At 38.2% G+C, this 18,946-nt stretch overlaps 2 protein-coding genes across 3 annotated transcripts in view; one reads left to right on the top strand and one right to left on the bottom strand.

Annotated features, from left to right (window-relative positions):
* The first annotated feature begins 47 nt into the window (after window positions 1-47).
* DIMT1 (DIM1 rRNA methyltransferase and ribosome maturation factor) lies at window positions 48-11,300 on the top strand. Its single transcript, XM_082624146.1, has 12 exons — window positions 48-262; window positions 621-694; window positions 1,831-1,917; window positions 3,670-3,731; window positions 3,816-3,909; window positions 3,999-4,048; window positions 5,905-6,028; window positions 6,165-6,257; window positions 7,128-7,192; window positions 7,824-7,887; window positions 9,115-9,221; window positions 10,750-11,300. Exons 1-12 carry the CDS (start codon window positions 184-186, stop codon window positions 10,790-10,792), a joined length of 942 nt encoding a protein of 313 aa, XP_082480272.1. The 5' UTR covers window positions 48-183; the 3' UTR covers window positions 10,793-11,300.
* A 1,144-nt stretch (window positions 11,301-12,444) lies between these two features.
* KIF2A (kinesin family member 2A) overlaps window positions 12,445-18,946 on the bottom strand; it is a 70,666-nt gene continuing 64,164 nt past the window's right edge. For both annotated transcript variants that reach the window (XM_082624145.1, XM_082624144.1), the window contains exons 19-20: window positions 16,632-16,767; window positions 12,445-14,147 (exon numbers count right to left, since the gene is read on the bottom strand). In XM_082624145.1, the coding sequence (XP_082480271.1) occupies window positions 14,062-14,147; window positions 16,632-16,767 (222 nt within the window). In that variant the 3' untranslated portion in view covers window positions 12,445-14,061. The remainder of the gene's footprint in view (window positions 14,148-16,631; window positions 16,768-18,946) is intronic.

Genomic DNA, 18,946 nt, shown 5'->3' on the forward strand with positions numbered 1-18,946 from the left:
TCGGCCCTCTTTCTGGGGGCGCACCACAGAACAAACCAGTGGGCGGGTCCTCACCCCTCCCAGAAGTGGTCAGAACCTGTGCTGTTGGTGCGGGCCGGCGATTCCCACGTGGTTCGGTGACTCGCGGTTGCAGGCTCCGGTCCTCTCTAACTTCCCCGGCCTGTGGGCCTGCTGCCTGCAGAGATGCCGAAGATCAAGTCAGGAGCGAGCGGCCGGCGCCGCGAGCGGCAACAACAACGCCGGGAGCTGAAGAGCGTAGGAGGTGGGGACAGCCGGGAGAGAGCTGGGGTCTGTCTGGTTGGGTCTTCCGGCAGGACCGAACCCGGGGCGAGGACGGAGTTCTGGGCCGGGACAGTGAGACCAGGCGTGGCCCGTGCTCTGGGAGCCGCGCAAGTCCCGGGTTTCCCGCAGCGCGGGCCACAGGCCCGGCGCGCAGCCTCTGGCTTCCTTTCCAGCAGAAGGGGTGAACTGAAACAGTCTGTCATCCCGGCTCCAAGCGTGACGTTTGGTGGCTCTCGTTGGCGCACATACTTTAACCCGACTATCCTGCTTTCTTCTCTGGGATGGTCCAATATTTGATTTTAGTTGGGAAATTAAGGCTATTTCATGTTTTCTTCCAGGACTCATGTTCAACACGGGGATTGGGCAGCACGTTTTGAAAAATCCTCTCATTGTTAACAGCATTATCGATAAGGTGGGTGTGGAAGAGGAGAGGGAGAGAGTTATTGGGTTACTGATTTTATTCTTAGGAATATCTAAGCATAGAAAGGATGCCTGGCACAAAATAGATGCTGTATAAATACTTGTTGAATGAATTGAGGAACTGTGTAGGATTCACAAGCTGTCTTCAATATGATTTGCTTCCTTCTGTGGGTCTCGGCTTCTCCTGGCTCCAAATTCTTTTATCTTTCTGTAGATTATTTACTTCTTAGCTTAACATTTCTACTTGTTCGATTCCAGATTATTATTCTTTTATTCCCAATCACTTTTTCTAGGCACCATCTATCACTGTTAGTTTTTATTTACTCCAGACCCTAAAATTATGTCTAAACAGACACCTTTGGAAGTTTGTTCTCCAGAGAAACCTATATGGTATAAGCCAATGCCACATATAAACTCTTCGGAGTTTTCTTCCTGTACGGGTTATTGATGTCTCTTATTGTTTTGGATGATTGCGTGCTAGGACAAGAAACACAGGTGGTGCAAATTACTTTCAGGATTGCAAAGGAAGCATCCTGGAACTGTAGAAAGAACATTACATAGGTAATCTCGACTTAGTGCCGTTTACAAAATGAGAGTTGGCCTAGCTTTTTAACCTTTTTGGCTCATGGATTCCTTTGAGCATCTGATGAAAGCTATGAACTGCAGCTGTGTGCATACAGACACCAAGTTTTGTGTACGATTTCTGGATACTCCTGCATCCCTGAAACCATACATGGATGTAGAATTGAGAAATACTGGTACAACGTGTTATGGTTCTCAGGCAAGGTCATCATTTTGACCTTTCCAGTTTGAACTTGGTGGTAACAGAGTTGGTAACAAGATGCTGTTGGAATCATTTCAAAGGTAGAAAGCAGAATGCAACTCTCAGAACTGCTATTCCTGCTTTTCTGACTCCTAACTATTGCCCCAAGTTAGGAGAGGTGTTAGATTTCCACTTGCACCTAATGTTAATGAGATAATTTTGTTAAGCACGTAGATCATGAAGGAATCTTCTAAAAAGGGAGTCAGGATAAGATCTAACTGAGCACTTTTGAGTAAAGATATTCAGTGTAAATTAAATTATAACAGATGTTCCTGTAAAGCTAAAGTGGTTGTGCTTGCTTGTAGGCTGCCTTAAGACCAACTGATGTGGTGCTGGAAGTTGGACCTGGAACTGGCAATATGACTGTAAAGTTGCTAGAAAAGGCAAAAAAGGTAAAAAGAGGATTTAGTGTTTGGTATCAGAAATTACTATGTGAGCAAGCTCGGGTGGCTTACAGATCTATTTAATTAATTGCTCCTTTGCTAGAAACTTTATCTTAGAAAATATGAGCGAACTGGGTGAAGGGGGTCAAAAGGTACCAACTTCCAGTTATAGAATAAGTAAGCCGTGGGATGTAATGGACATCATGGTGACTATAGTTAACAGCACTTTGTAGTATATTTGAAAGTTGCTAAAGAGAGTAAAAGTTCTCATCACAAGAAAATAAAATTGTAATTATGTGGTCATGAATGTTACATATATCTAATCATTATGTTGTACACATGAAACTAATGTAATGTTATATGTCAGTTGTATCTCAGTTTTTAAAAATGGATTAAAAGAAAAAGAAAATATGGGGTATATCAATCAGGAAAACAAACCACATTGGATATTTCAATACAGGGAATTTAATATAGGGAATTGGTTACATGGTTACTAGAGGACTAAGAGAAAAAATGGGAACACTGAGGTAACCCAATAGTGGTAATTCCAAAGAGCAGCTACCACCTCTAGGCTCAGGGGAACAAAGCACAGCAGTTGGAGTCATTGAACCTTAGGACTTTGGAGGAGATCTAGCACAGGCCTCTGAGATTAGGGTGTCACCTGGCCACTGCTGGTACCTTCTTTGTCTCTTGGCTTACCTAGTTCCAGTTAAATTGGACCACTGTTGTGTCCCTGATGGAAGTAGGCAACACATTTTAAAGAACTTATCTGAAGAGAGCTCAATGAAGAGACCATTGACAAAATGTGGGAATGTTAAGGGAACCAGTAAACATTAGTGAAAAACCTAGGGACTAGCAACAACAGGAAATAGTTACTATCCAAAGACCTCAAGGGGCAAGAGGAGGGAAATATGTTACCGGAGCCCAGTTAAGAGCAGGAGCCATCGAACAGGGGCCACTCATAGCAGAACACAGCCTCTGCCAAAACTTGTGTAAGGCATGGGCAGGCATTAGGAAATACTCAACGTTGCCCCTTGCACCGGTAATGCCTTTCATCAGACCATTGCCTTTCAGTAGCCAATCCCAACCAGAAGTCAAAGGGCAACAGAGGTGAACTGTATCACCCTACAGGCACAGAGAAAGCTGGAGAATGGACCTGGGAGCTAAACAGACTAAACGGCACATGTATCTACTCTGTAGGTGTGGTCTTCCTGGAAGTCAGTAAAACCTCAGCTTATATTGAAATAAAATTAAAATTTTAGCCTATCTGGTATCCCTTTTCATTTACTTGAGAAGTTATCTGTGCTGTATGTTCTGGATCTTAGTAGATGAGAGAAGTGATATACTCATTCCAGGAGCAGTTGCTTTGTGTGCTTCTAAGAACATTTACTACGAAGACATATTGTGTATTTTTTTCGTCATCAGTTGAGTTACAAAGCGTGGAGTTTTTATGAGCACAATATTCTGTTAGTTATTTGGGTAGAATGCTCACATAGTCCGGTTGTCTACTTCTCTGGGTGGTGTTCTTGTTGTTGTTCCCTTAGCCCCATTCCCACATTTTGTAAATACTCTCTTCATTAAATTCTCTTAAATAAGTTCTTTAAAATATGCTGGTAGAGTACAATTGAAGGAATATTGATGGTAGAATTGGGAAAAGGAGTTTAATTTATTTAAATCATGTAAGAGTTTCCATTGAGATAACAGGAAAAGATTTATACTCCATAATTAACCTAAAAAAATTTTTTTTTTGTTTTAATTTAGGTAATCGCCTGTGAACTTGACCTAAGGCTAGTAGCTGAACTTCACAAAAGAGTTCAGGGCACGTGAGTATACATAATAGAATTAAAGTGCATTTCAGTCTCATGAAACAATATTCTTTTTAATTGCTTTTCTTTTCTTATTATCAGGCCTCTGGCCAGCAAACTTCAAGTAATGGTGGGTGATGTGTTGAAAACAGATTTGCCATTTTTTGATGCTTGTGTGGCAAATTTGCCTTACCAGGTATGTTTTCAAAATGTAGGGAACATTATATATACTAAATTGTTTTCTGGTGTGTCTTTCCCAGAACTAACTAGTTAATTCTCTTACAGATCTCTTCTCCTTTTGTCTTCAAGCTGTTGCTGCACCGACCTCTTTTCAGGTTTGTGACAAGAAGAACAAAGTTACTGCCAAATCTTAGGAAAATTGACAGTTTAGGCCATGAACACAGGCAGCCAAAGCTTAAGGTTAATTCAGCTGAAAAACTACTGGAGAATTTGTTTTGTAGAAAATACCAATTTGTGTGCCGCTTTCTCTCTTCCTCTCTCTCTTTCTCTTTTTCAGTTGCCAGAGTTATTTGGGGGAGGTGTGGTCTAAGTCCTGCTCCTGAGACCAGGTGGTGTTTCCCTATTTTCTCATGCTCTTGCCATTAGCCCAGGTCAAACTTTTTATTACCTTATGTCTAGATTCTTACAGTGGCCTCCTAACTGGTTTCTAGTACAGTCTGTACCAGTAGTTTTCAAATCGCAGGTCAAAAACTCCTTTGTAGTTATAAAATAAATATAGTGAGCCATGACTGTCATTTTTTTTTAATTTATTAAATTTATTTATTTTTGGCTGCATTGGGTCTTCGTTGCTGCATGTGGACTTTCTCTAATCGTGGCAAGTGGGGGCCACTCTTCGTTGTGGTGCGCGCACCTCTCATTGCGGTGGTTTCTCTTGTTGAGGAGCACAGGTTCTAGGTGCACGGGCTTCAGCAGCTGTGGCACACGGGCCCAGTTGCTCCATGGCATGTGGGATCTTCCCGGACCAGGGCTCGAACCCATGTCCCCTGCATTGGCAGGTGGACTCTTAACCACTGAGCCACCAGGGAAGCCCCATGACTGTCATTTAGAAAAAAATTGACATGGAATAGAATATATCAGAGGGCATTCAGCGCATGTCATCGAGGTGATTATAGTTTCATGAAACTTTTTGTTTGAGTTCCCTAAACATATATATAGAGAGATATTTGTGGCAGGTGTTGCAACGTCAAATGTACTTCTTAGTGTGACTTATTGTCAAAAAAGTTTGAAAGTCAAGTCCCAGCTTGGAAGGTGCTCTTCTGTTCAGGAGCCTCCCCCTTGCTTGCTGAATAAAAAGTCCACTTTCCTTAACCTGTTAAATCAGGAGGACACTGATGTCACAATCTGCCTCAGCTCTTCCACAGGGATGTTTACCACCCCATGAATACAGTTCGGCTACTGAACCAATTTTGTTCGTTTGGGTTTGTTTCGGTTTTTTAAATATTTATTTGGCTGTGTCGGGTCCTAGTTGAGGCACATAGGATCTTTTGTTGTGGCACCTGGGCGCCAGAGTGTGCAGGCTTAGTTGCCCGGTGGCATAGTGGGATCTTAGTTCTCCAGCCAGGGATCGAACCTGCATCCCCTGCATTAGAAGGCAGATTCTTAACCACTTGACCACCAGGGAAGTCCCTGGGTTTTGTTTTCCTAGAGAGGCTTATGGACTAGTGCTGATCTGAAATACTTTCTCATCTGATCATTGAGGGCTTACATTTGCAAGGGGTTGGAGCTACGGCCATTACACAATGAAAACCAAAGGCAGCTGGATCATTTTGTGGTAATAAAGCTCAGGTTGAAAGTGTTCTCCTCCCTTCTGGCCAGCTGGACTAATTATTTTTTTTTTTTTTTTTTTTTTTTTTGCTGTACGCGGGCCTCTCACTGTTGTGGCCTCTCCCGTTGCGGAGCACAGGCTCCGGATGCACAGGCTCAGCGGCCATGGCTCACGGGCCCAGCCGCTCCGCGGCATATGGGATCCTCCCAGTCCGGGGCACGAACCCGTATCCCCTGCATCGGCAGGCGGACTCTCAACCACTGCGCCACCAGGGAGGCCCTGGACTAATTATTAACCCCAGATATTGCTTTGCTCTATTTCCCACTTAAGAAAAGTCATTGCAGTTAAAATACATTTATAGTTGAAAATGACCTTGTTCCTTATTCCTTTCTGCTGTCTTTTCAGATGTGCCGTACTTATGTTTCAAAGAGAATTTGCTCTCCGGCTGGTTGCAAAACCTGGAGATAAGTTATACTGCAGACTGTCAATTAATACACAGCTATTAGCACGTGTGGACCATCTAATGAAAGTATGTGACTGTTGTTGAAATAATGTGGCTTAACTCATCCTTGAGCATCTGTCTGTGCCTTCTGGGAGGAAATCATATTTGATTACTATTTAAAGTTGTTTTTGAGAGGACTTCTTAAACATTTTCTGATTAATAGGTTGGAAAGAATAACTTCAGACCACCACCCAAGGTGGAATCCAGTGTCGTAAGGATAGAACCTAAGAATCCACCACCACCTATCAATTTTCAGGTGAGGTTAAAATAACTAGGTCATTCAGTAAAGGGGAAAAAAAAGTCCAACCTGGAAGATGTGTGTCTGTAGCAACAGAAAGGTAATGAGTCAACCTAAGTGTCTAAACAGGAGAATGTTAATTATGATACATCCCTGTGATGGAGTAGATGGAATTATATGACCCAAGATAGTTGTTGAGGACCTCAAGAGCATGGAAAATGTTTGCAAAAGGTAAAAAGATTAGAATGCCATTGCAACTTGCTGAAGATTATAGCTATGGAAAACATGTATCTATTTGAATAAGACATGGGAAACAAGATAAAATGAAAATAGTTGTGTTAAATAGTATAAGTAACACTTTTTAATCAAAATTCTGATTTCTGCCATTTAAAAAGAGAAGAAAGCCAGATGATTTGATGTAAAACCTTACTGCAATCACATGGGATAAAAACGTGATTGCTTATGTGGTCAGTAACTGGTGGCAGTGGAGTGGCTGTCAGTTATTCCTGCAAGGTTTACTTAGGTGTATTGCACAGGCTATATTCTAAATCATGTCTGTTCTGAGTTTTTTGAAAATGATACTTAGATTTAAATAAATGCCATGTTCTTTGTTCAGATGTGGAACAAATATGTATTTTTTTTCTATTTTTAAAATTGAGGGTAAAATATTCAGTGAGGTGCACAGAAGTGTGAAAATCAAGTATGCATCTTACTTTTGCATGTGTGTGCCAGCCAGATCAAGGTATAGAACATTTTCATCAGTCCAGATATAGAACATTTTCATCACTCCATCACTCCTTTCATTTTTATATATGAACACAAAATAATACCTAGTAGGTATAGGCAGGGTTTAATATTATGTAAGAAAATATCCATCTACTGTTTCAGGAATGGGATGGCCTAGTAAGGATCACCTTTGTTAGGAAAAACAAGACACTGTCTGCTGCATTTAAGTAAGTATTTTACTAATTTGTGATATATGAGGGATCAGTGCTTCAGATACTGTGCTAAGTGCTAGAATTTAGTCCTTTTTCCTGAACAGATACCCTAAAGCATAAACATGATCCATGTCCAGACACATTTTTATCTTTTTAATTTTGTACTTTGGGAGGCAGGAGAATTTAGTGAAGTTCCTGGACTTGGGAATTAGATCAGGGTTTTTTTTGCAAAATAGGAAAAAACCAAAAACTGACCACACATCCTGCCTAGTTTTTCCTTGGAAAGATGAGGTGATGATGGACCCCTTCCACATTTTTGAAAGATTCATGGCATTTTAACTTGGAAAAACATAACAGCAATTTGGGGCCCAAGGTCAAAAGAAAGGTGAAAGCCACAATGAAAAAACATGTTTGTAGATGATGTTTTGTGGAGTCTAGAACTTCTTTAAGAATGTGAGAGATGATTATCAGGACTTTTTAAATATTAGTAGTTGCGATTATTTCAGAAGTTTAAATATTCAGCACCTTTTTTAGTTCCTTAATTTCGCCATATGGAACGTAGATTGAATCTTACAATAAACTTAAAGAAAATTATTTATAATCTGATTTGGGAATAATAGTGATATCATGTCTTTATGTAATACAGGTCAAATGCAGTGCAACAGCTACTGGAAAAAAACTACAGAATTCACTGTTCGGTCCATAATATTGTAAGCAGAAAATGTTTCTGTTGTTTCAATAATTTGTTGTGTTCTAAAATGTCCCTCTATTTCCTATTCTGTTTCACAAGATTCTTAATTTTGAACATTCCATAGGATCCTTAAAAGACAGTATGTCATGTCTAACTAGCACTAGAACTTGAATTCTAACAGGTCAGTGCTGCTATGTATTTTGCAGAACATATCTGAACACCCTTGAATACTCCACTCCATCCTCTTACTGAGGTTTTTTTTTTTTTTGCCATAAAAAGATTCAGTTGAATCATAATTTTCTCAAAGTTTTAAGCTTGTGTAACTTACTCAGCTTAAAATAATTGTGTACCATTTGCTAGCCTTTGAATTGTGGCCATCCCTTCTTGCTTGTTGCTTACGTAGCAATTACAAATTTAAAGTTACTATTTTCTCAGTGACTTTTTTTAGTACCCAGAAATTGAAATAATTAGAACAAAGTATGAGATAAATAGTAGATTTCTGGTTGTGAACCTCATGTCTCTGTATTATAGTATCTGTGCAACATGTTCTTTAACTAGTTGTGTGTGAGCACACATAGACATATCCATATTATAATGACTGTGATGTTTGATAACTTTTTAGTTCTTTCAAGCTAATTAAATGGAGCGGACAGATAAAAGCAAATTTCCTTTGTATTTTTTTACTCAGATCTTACGTGGTTTAATGTACCACATTGCTACCTCCATTTTATGAATAAAGTCATTGAACATCTACCTACATAGGAAATACTATGCTGGATTAAGAAAAGTTTTTAGATGAAAGATGTAAAGTATGAAATATTCTCAAGGGTTGGAGAGGCCATCTATGAGAAAAACTTAACTAGCTGGTAAAATGAAATTTGTACCAAGAATATGTTACTTTTAAAGAAGTAACAATTGCTGTAAAATTTATTTTATAGCTTTAATTACTTTGTGTTATGAAGTACTTTGTGACACCTGAAACAACTATTTCAGAATTTCTAAGAAGAAAAAGGGCAATATACATGATTTAATTCATTCAAGGTCTTCTGTGTATTTGGTATATGCTAAAAAATCAACCACTTAACTAATGAGAGATCCAAGTCTTAATCTGCACAAACAGGCTTTCCAAAACTGTCATGAACAGATAAGGTGACTGTTTATGACTTACTGAACTAAAAAAAAAAAAGAGTCAAAGTGACTTCATTAAAGATATGTTGTTCATTTATTCTGAATCTTATATTGATAGATAATACCAGAAGATTTCAGCATAGCAGATAAAATACAGCAAATCCTAACCAGCACAGGTTTTAGTGACAAGCGGGCCCGTTCCATGGACATAGATGATTTCATCAGGTAACTACATTTTCCTTTTCCTACATTTTTACATATCTTTACTGTGACACCTTCAGATTTAGAAATTTAAAGGCTTTTAAGTGGTATAAGGTGCTACCTGGGAGTTATTGCATAGCACTTCCATGGTATGGAATAGTATTTGGTGTAGAAGACGGAGGCTAGTTAGCTGCAGCAGAACGAACACTTTCTGTACAAACAGCGGTGGAGAACAGTCCGAGCCTGGAGATAACCTCTGTGGCAATGTGTGTGGTGGTGTGCATGCTCCTCCCCTCTAGCCCCCTCCCCCAACTCCCATTCACAGTTAGTCTTAACAGTTTGTCTCTTCAAAGTAGCCTGTAAGGTAAAAGAATCATAATATATATAGTTGGGTCTTTTTTCTTTATTGAGAATAGCTTTTAAGTATGAAATAATATTAGTTACAATCATATCTGGTTCATTTCTAACTGGTTCAGTAACTTATTTTGTGGACTGAGGCAAGTTCCACACACCTGAAACAAAAGAAGCGTGTCATAATTAACTGGGCAATATAGACCGAAATTTGTTTTCCTTGGATTAAGCAAGTAAGTCTTAGGAAAGCAGAGTAAGGCATCAAATTACCCAGGTAATTATTAACCTGTATTCATTGTTTTTAATCACTAACACTCTGATTTCCTAACTAATAAACCATAAATTTTTTCCTGTCTATCCAATTCATTTTTAAAGCTTCCATGGTCTAGAGGCTGATAAAAAAAGAGGGTAGATTGTTATAAAAGTCATTGGTTTGACTTTTCTATGCTAGAAACACAGTTGTATGTAATTGAGACAAATGGTGCTTATATTTTATTGGCAGGCTAGCAGTACTACTGAATCTTTATTAGATGTTAATCCTAGGAGTTGAACATTATTCATAAGTATCCATCTTCCTTTTTCAGATATCTTAACCCATCTCGATGGTTCTTATGGGCCATTCTGAAAATAATCTCAGGCAGGAGGTCTAAGTAGAAATATTTCATCTTATTTTCCTTCATTGTTATTAATCTTCTTCAAGGTTACTAAACATGCAGTTTGCTAACTAGGATCTAATAAGTACACAGGTATCCAGAGAGAAGCAGTATTTAATTTGAAACTCAGTAACAGTGAACTCAGAGAGGAAGAACGGACACATGAGATTAGCCATTCATCTCTCTCCTGCCTCTAATTCCAAACAGCTTCACATTCACTTACCAGGTTGAAATGGAACAAGGGCCAGTGTCCTCTTAGGCCAGGGATAGTGTAGGTCTAAGATCATTTTAGTTAAATTCATCATGCCTTAAGACATACAGGCTATGACAGAAGAGGCACCAAAATGATGTGGTTTTAACCAATACACATCCCATAAATTTAGTTGAAGAATAAAGTTTCTTTAATGACTAGTGTTAGGAGTGGGTGGGCTTCACAGGTTTGCTGATGTATTTGTGTTTTAGAATTCATGGTATAGGGACTATGTATGCACTGTTACTTGCTACAAACTAGCATTTCAATACCATCCCATTTTGGTTTCTTTTTTCAGATTGCTACACGGATTCAATGCAGAAGGTATCCATTTTTCTTAGGTATCTGCAGAAGAGAAGTTTCCAAACTCAACAAAGTAGAATTATACATTCTTAATAATTTGAGAAGATGAACTATGCTTGGACACTATGTGCTTGACTATTTTTGATTTACTACTGTTGTCACCATTTATTACTCTGAATTTTTAAGGAAGGAAGTCAATTCTAACTATACAGGTTGTTGCTTTTTTGGTTTTGGTTTGATTTTAATATATAACATAGGGCAGGGTCCAATTTATACGTGATACTCTTCAAGTTTAAGAGCCGCAGACACGCACAACTTTACACTTAAAAGTTATTTCTAACAGTGTATTATATAAAGATGTTACACTAATATTTTCTATGTTACATATTACTGTGAGAACCTTTTTTTTTAGGATTTTAGCTCTTTAGGCCTTTGTTCTTCAAGTCATAAAGTTAAAATATGCTTAATTTAGTCACATATTCCCCATACCATTTCTTCTTGTTATTCATGTGTACAGTAAAGCGATGGTTTCCTTGTTTCCTAAAATGTTATTTTGCTTCTCTCGTTCTTTCTCTGTTTATCCTATGTAATTTCTATCACTGCCTACCCCTTTAGCAATCCTGCAGCTAACAGGCTAGGGTTCTAGGTAAGCCTGAGTCTGCTATTGCCACCACATGGTGCCAGGCATACTACTTCTGGGCATTCCTTACTTGTAAATGAGGATGCTCAGCTAGAGTGAAAGGAACTATAAGATTGTAGGTGTTTTCTTAGGGAGATAGTCATAGATTTAAAATTTCAAAGGGTTTTATAAATCAACACTGGCTTTAAAGTTAAAATCCAAATTATTTTAACAGAGGTACACTGAGTGAACCTAGAAGGAAAAGACAGGTTGTTTGCATAAACAGATTTTTTAGAAATCTGGCTTCAAAGTGATATATTAAAACATTCCTATATAACTAAAATAATGTATATTCTTAGTTAATTATTAATAGGGATATCAGCTTTCAAGTCTGAGAAAGTAAAGAATGTTTAATCCAGATCCAAAAAATTTAAGTTATTCTTTAAATAATAACTGCACAAAACCACTTTTGTTACATAAATACTACATAATTAAGAGTAGGTTTTTTTAATCTCACAAAACTACTTAATTAGCAAAGTTCACTTGTACCATCTCTATCCTTAAAGGAAAATTTAAATTTAAGATTTAATTCAGCTTTCCCTCTTATTTCCCTGTCCTCCTATGGACTGCTGAGTTTCAGTCCCTTTTATAACCTTCAGATTTCCCTATCTGTAAAACTGAAGGAATGGATTATACTACCAAGATCTTTTCTGGTACTGATTTTTAATATACCTTGAATACTAATCAGAGTGAAGCCATTATAGTATAAGGCAGTACATTTCCAACTGAGGAGACCTTCCAGAGATAGTACCCTTCTAATTTAAATAATAAATTAAGACTAATCTGTTGTGCTTTAAAATGAGTAAATTCACATATCTCTTTATGTCCTCTGAAGATCGGTTAGGCTCAGAAACTACCTTTTTAAACAGCCTCTGTAAGGTCAATGGTAACAGTTCTCCATTCTTCCTCTTCTCCTTGAAATAAACACAAATAGAACATCTTACAGCTGCAAGAAAACCTGAGTCCCTTCCAAAACAAAGGTGATTGTATTGAAGTAAACTGTCTCGAAAACTCATTCCATAGATTTAATAATAAGCACACTGTGAAAATCTACACTTGTTCTAGATTTCAAGTTTACAGAGGAGCTTTTCACCATGGTGTTAGGATTTCCCACAGCGACCTTCTGAGTTCTGTGGACAGTGAAGTAGGGAGTCTGGCTCATGTGACTCTATTCATAGCTTCCCATTAGCCCATATGAATGAGCTGGTAGTTCCCTAGAGTAAATCAAAACAAGACACCCTTGGGAGACTTTTTTGTTGTTAATGTACTCCTAGACACTATCCTGGGAACTGAGGGAAAACTCCTAGAGAGAGATATAAATCTTCTAACAAAATATTTACATGAGAAGTGGCCGGTTTTCTTCCTTGGAATAGCAATCTGTAAAAATAAGTGCCACCATTTAAAAAGCAGCATGCCCTAGATGAAGTGATTGGTGAGAATTTAGTGATTCTCATCAAATAACGGTGAAACATCATACATTAGGTAATGGGTGGAGCTTGGGTCAGATCTGCCTTTTAAGGCAAAGTCATCTCTTTCTTAGCTTAAATTCTTTTTCAAGAGAGTTATGTACTGTCTATACTTGGCTTAAACTAACAGTTCTATTATGGACTACTTTCAATGTACATGTACATATTCATGCATCAGAAGCCAATTTCCTTTAACAGTACCATTTAAAAGGTACATTTTGGGGTGCTAATGGACACTTCAACTTAAGTAATGGTATTGGTAAAGATCAAATTGCACTATTAGTCTTGTTAATACCACACTGGAACACACACTGCATATATATGTATTATCCTAAGATAAAACTCTTTTCAGAATTTCATTACTTTTTATTATACACCAACTAGTTTATATTTTAGTTCTTTACAAAGAAAATGCTAAGAAAATTATAACCACATGTTATATGGTTTTTAAATCATAATTCCAGATTTTTTTACATATAAGATGGAATGGTCCAGCAGCTATGTCCACTGTCACAGACTTTAGTTCCATTCAATGATATGGCACATCCTGCAAATCTAGTCACACACAAAAAATGTCTCAATTACAGTAAAAATGTACACAAAGGTAATTTACAATGACAAATAAGGAATGTAATTTATCTTGGCTGTGCTTCAGAAATTTAGGGTCAGTAGCCTTAGTCAAGGCACAAAGCAGGAAGAGGTGAGCACAGCTGTTTCTAGAAGTGGGCAAGGTATGTACAATCACTGATGAGGTATGCATGCACGCAAAGGATTTAAAACTGCTCAGTCTTGCTATGAAAATTGAACTTGAGTTAAAAGGAAATGCTGTGGCTTCCCCCTACTATTCACCTCTGGATCAAGTCCACAATCTTACTTCATCATACAGAAAATAAAATTGGCAAGGATCTTCAAAAGTAAATCACTATGTGGGTAAATGAAACAAAATGCTTCACTATTCCCAAACCTTGGTTGTGCCTCCTGGACTAGAAGCATCTTGTAGACAAAGGAGTGTTTCACAAAATTGAAATGTCATTCAGGTTGAAGGGACAAGACATTTTCCACAGACACTTAAAATTTCAAACTTTCGAATGGCCCTTACAGCTGAACCATTGTATGTTACAGTAGCGAGGGTTCTGGGAATCCTTTAGCAACAAATGCTGATTTAAAGGGCACGGGGTCTCTTCGGGTTGATTTGCTTGCTGGCCTGTTCTTCCTCTTGTAGAGCTGCACGAAAAGATTTCACTTTATCTTGGAAAAAGAAAAGAACAAGGGAATAAGTTTTGCATTACATGCAATGCAGCACACAACTTTATGGGTCCTATCAAATCAGCTCTCTTATTAACTCAGGACTTTTCCTTCTTTGTTGTCCGGAAACTCAGAACAGTGCTCAACTATAGCAACAGACTCAGATTCCTGGAAATACTTGTGGGGTTTTTTTGTTATCTTCAACAGATTTCTGTTCTATTTGGCACATTTTACAGCATTCAATTTTAATTTATTTGAATTCCTTTTTGCAGTGTAAAGAGGCTATATATGTGTGTAAAGTAGACATTTCTTCTCTCAGTATTAGAAAATGTCTACTCCCAATTCCTATTTTACCTTTTTAAGCTATGAAATTTTAAGATTATTTGAGTTTTTAAGAAAACATGTCATTTTTTCCTCATCAGGGATAGCAAAAGGGCATGATGGGGAAGGGAAATTAAAGGACACATTTCTTGGCCTTACAATTCTGTCCTACTATCGTGCACTGATTCAGTCACTTAAGAGTAAGAAATACGTAAGTAAAAATTGGAGGAGGCAAATAATAGCTGTGTGAAGATGAGAAATCTTTCTGTAACAGTGGTTCTCAATTTGGGAGTGATTTTCGCTCCCCTCCCGGGGACATTTGGTAACGTCTACAGACATTTTTGATTGTCACACTGGGGCGGTACTACTGTCATCCAGTCAATAGAGACCAGGGATGTTTGTACGCATCACACAATGCACAAGAGACAGCACCTACCAACAGTTTCCCAACTTAAAATGTGCAAAGATTATGGCTTTCAGAAAAAAGGGGAGATATAAAGTTGGAATCTCAATTTCTTTCCCCTCTTCCTAAGTAAAACGATGTTGAAAAAGTTGACTTTTTTCTCTCAAGGAATTAAGGAGACTGAAGTAAATTTTACTAGTTCTTTCCAGCATTAAATTGAATAAATAGGTAATTTTAAAAACAAAACACCTGAGTAATAAGACGCTGATACACTGTGGTTAATCACTTCAACTCTGTAACTAGTTTTTCTATCAATAAATTGTGGTTATTAAAAAAAAAAAAAAAAGTTGACTTTTCTGAAATTTAGAAAGGAATTTAAGGGGACTTCCCCAGTGGTCCAGTGGCTAAGAATCTGGCTTCCAATGCAGGGGACACGGGTTAGATCTCTGGTTGGGGAACTAAGATCCCACATGCCATAGGGCAACTAAGCCTGCACCTCAACTAGAGAGAAGCCCGCGTGCCGCAATGAAGACCCAGCACAGCCAAAATAATAAAAAAGAAAAAAGAAAGGAATTTAAGGACTTCTGGATTTGATGCCTGGTAATATAATAGCTCTCAAACTTCTTATGTTAACAACAAAATTATCTCTGGATGGTAAAAAAAAAAAAATTTTTTTTTCTAAGGAAGGACTGAATAATATCTAGGTAGTAATTTCTTCAGAGTTTGGATATGCTTGCTTATACATGAATCCTGAGAAAATTAAGGAAAGGAACTAAGTTGAAAGCTACATCTTACAAAGAAAAAAAATTAGGATGCATTGTGATCTGTCTTCTGAATAAAATGCATACCGAAAAAGCTGCTTGTGCATTATGACAGATTAGCAAAATGATCAAAACACTTTAAATCAAGGCTTGAATATGAAGAACATGAAAACCAGCAAATTTTAGAAACCCTACATCTGCACAAACAATTCTAAATTGGCAAAACGGTCACTGCTGACTCTATAGGATATGATTTCAAATAACCAACTTTACAAAGAACCTAGTTTAAAAAATTTGAAGCAGCTTGTTTGATGCTAAAAACTAGCAACTTCAGTCTGGTTTCATGTTGCATTGCATGCACACACAAAGAAACCTACTTGCATATAAATGAACATAGCTAATTTGCCAAAGCCTAAGAAATCACATACAATACATGCTTATCTGAAGCTGCAGAGATAAGCTAATTAAAAAGCCAAGAAAGAAGCCATGGCATGTAGGTAAACCACATGCCTCCCTTCATAAGCAAAGTAGAAAGAGTTGTTTTGAAACCTTCCCCTTCATTTTTTAGAACAAGTGTTCAAAGGAAAAACATGACAATATGCACAGAAAGGAGATGCACATAGGAGGCTATAGAAAGATGACCCGTAATAGACCTAAACCAAGGAAAATAATTCTGAAAAGCATCGGCCCACCAAACTAAAACTCTGAATGGGTATACAAAATTTACAAACTTGTTAAAATATATTGTCCCTCTTTAATCATAAGAGGTCTTTACCTTCTCCAAAGACTAAAAAAAAAGATGACTAGAGAGCACTTGAAATGATTTTTCATGTTTCATTTTTAGAAAAATCAGAATGGTTCGTTGGTCTTCAGTACCTCTACAAAGATGTTAAATGTACCCATAATTTTCACTTCAGATATCTTCTTACAATATGAAATCCTCCCACTAATTATATACAAATATTAGGCAGATTTCAAACACTAAAATGAAAAAAGAATTACCCCGCAGCTCAGTTAAAATGTCTATTTTTTGCTCAAGAATAGCTTCAAGTTGCGTAGCATATGAATCTACATCATAGTCTACTTCTTCAGTCATCTCTAGGAGAGCCTTTTCATCTTCTAACCATCGAATAGATTCCTAAAATGACCAAGAAAAAAAAATCAATAATCCAATGAGCCAATTTATAAGACGGAAACCAATTAATAAATTTCATGTTAATATAATCAAACATACTCAAGATGGTATTCTCTAAAATATTAATAACCATAAAACATCTTTACTTATAGAGTAAAATTAAGAAATATCTCCTTAAATTTGAACACAAACACCACTGTGACAGGCCAAGCAAGATGACTTCATTTTCCTATTGTTACTCTACTTTGAGTGGGGCTTGGGGGAGGGAATGAATCACACACACACACTCACACACACACCAATGAGCAGAGTAAGTCTCAAACTTCAACAGCTGTCCCTAAAACAGAACGACAACGGGTGTAATAATAAAGTTACTGATCAATCTGATGAGGCCTATGGGAGCCCAGAACTTGTAAATCATCTGGAATTAACATATCCATTTGGGGCCTCACAGTGGTTGAGCCAAGAGGTAATCCTAAATTCTACACACTAGCTCTTCAATATTATTGACTGTAAGGGAACACTGGATAGCCCTTTTTTTTTGGCCGCACCATGTGGCTTGCAGAATCTCAGCTCCCTGACCAGGTATTGAACCCGCGCCCTCCACAGTGAAAGCGCAGAGTCCTAACCACTGGACTGCCAGGGAATTCCCAGGATAGCCCATTTTAGAAGAGTCAAATGAACCACTAAACAGTAGCTACTTAGTACTATTCATAAATGCTTCAAGGAAACCATTCCTTTTTTTTAAAAAAAAATAATTAATTAATTAGCTATGTTTGGCTACGTTGGGTCTTCGTTGCTGTGTGCAGGCTTTCTCTAGTTGCGGCGAGCGGGGGCTACTCTTCGTTGCAGTGTCCGGACTTCTAATTGCGGTGGCTTCTCTCGTTGCAGAGCATGGGCTCTAGGTGCGCGAGCTTCAGTAGTTGCAGCACACAGGCTCAGTAGTTGTGGCTCGCGGGCTCCAGAGTGCAGGCTCAGTAGTTGTTGCGCATACCTCATTCTAACAAGGCATTCACAAGTCTACTGCTGGATTCCAAGACAATTCAATTGTGCTGCACACACAACTGTTCTATAAATGTACCAATTTAGTTCTGACTCATCAAGTATAAATTTGAGTTTGAAAGCCTCACCTGACTGAGTTTTATGGGTGTCCATATTGTTCTAACAACTTTCTTAAATTACAAGTGTCCTTTTTTGATTTAATCTAAATACCTAGGCCTCTGAAGAGATTCCCATAATACGGATTTGACTAAAACTGTAACAGTTTTAATCAACGTATACCCAATTCTGAAGTTATAAACAGTTCTCTTATGTTTTTGAGACCTTCATCCAAGTGCTTGAATGGCGAGAGCTGAGGAATGTTAATGTTTGTTTACAGATAAATGAAGATTTCTTCAACATCAGAGAAGGAATATAGGTTAACAGGACGAAGGATTTATACACTGTGGGAAGGGGGCGGGGGGGCAACCTGACTGTACAGTCTCCATAAAGATGTTCAAAATTATCTTCACTTCCTCAAAGGTATCACCCTCCAGAATATTTCCTCTTTTTTTAAAAAAATTATTTTATTTTAATTTTTGGCTGCGTTGGGTGTGTGTTGCTGCATGCGTGGGTGAGCAGGGGCTACTCCTTGTTGCAGTGCATGGGCTTCTCATTGCAGTGGCTTCTCTTGTTGGGGAGCACGGGCTCTATTTGCACAGGCTCAGCAGTTGTGGCACGTGGGCTCAGTAGTTGTGGCTCACAGGCTCTAGAGCGCAGGCTCAGTAGTTGTGGCGCATGGGCTTAGTTGCTCCACGGCATGTGGGATCTTCCCAGACCAGGGCTCAAACCCGTGTCCCCTGCATTGGTAGGCGCTTTCTTAACCACTGCGCGACCAGGGAAGTCCCCAGAATATTTTCTTGTTTATAAAAAGGGAGAGGGGAGGATCGTATGGTAAAAGGTTTTTTTAAATAGGTTTAACACACAATGGGATAAATACCTAAGGAGTTACTGCTATAGGAAGGGATATAATACCCCTCAGTTATCTGCCACTGACAGCTCAGTCAGTACAGTAACTCTCCTGAAATACTCTTCCTTTCCTGCAAAGACTGACTCTTCCTCAATTGTTCTGATACCCTTTAGAAGAGTTTTTCCTACTGCTGTCAAACAAACTGGCCTACCATGAAGAAAGGGGTAGTGGAGG

Source organism: Mesoplodon mirus (genome assembly GCF_964341445.2).
Source record: "Mesoplodon mirus genome assembly, chromosome: 5".
NCBI lineage: Eukaryota > Metazoa > Chordata > Mammalia > Artiodactyla > Ziphiidae > Mesoplodon > Mesoplodon mirus.

What these genes read in the sequence shown, in the direction of transcription:
- DIMT1 (XM_082624146.1), top strand. Translation starts at nt 184, where the DNA reads ATGCCGAAGATCAAGTCAGGAGCGAGCGGCCGGCGCCGCGAGCGGCAA. An exon ending in CTGCACCGACCTCTTTTCAG is followed by an intron (nt 4,049 to 5,904) that starts GTTTGTGACAAG and finishes CTGTCTTTTCAG; the next exon opens with ATGTGCCGTACTTATGTTTC. An exon ending in ACACTGTCTGCTGCATTTAA is followed by an intron (nt 7,193 to 7,823) that starts GTAAGTATTTTA and finishes TATGTAATACAG; the next exon opens with GTCAAATGCAGTGCAACAGC.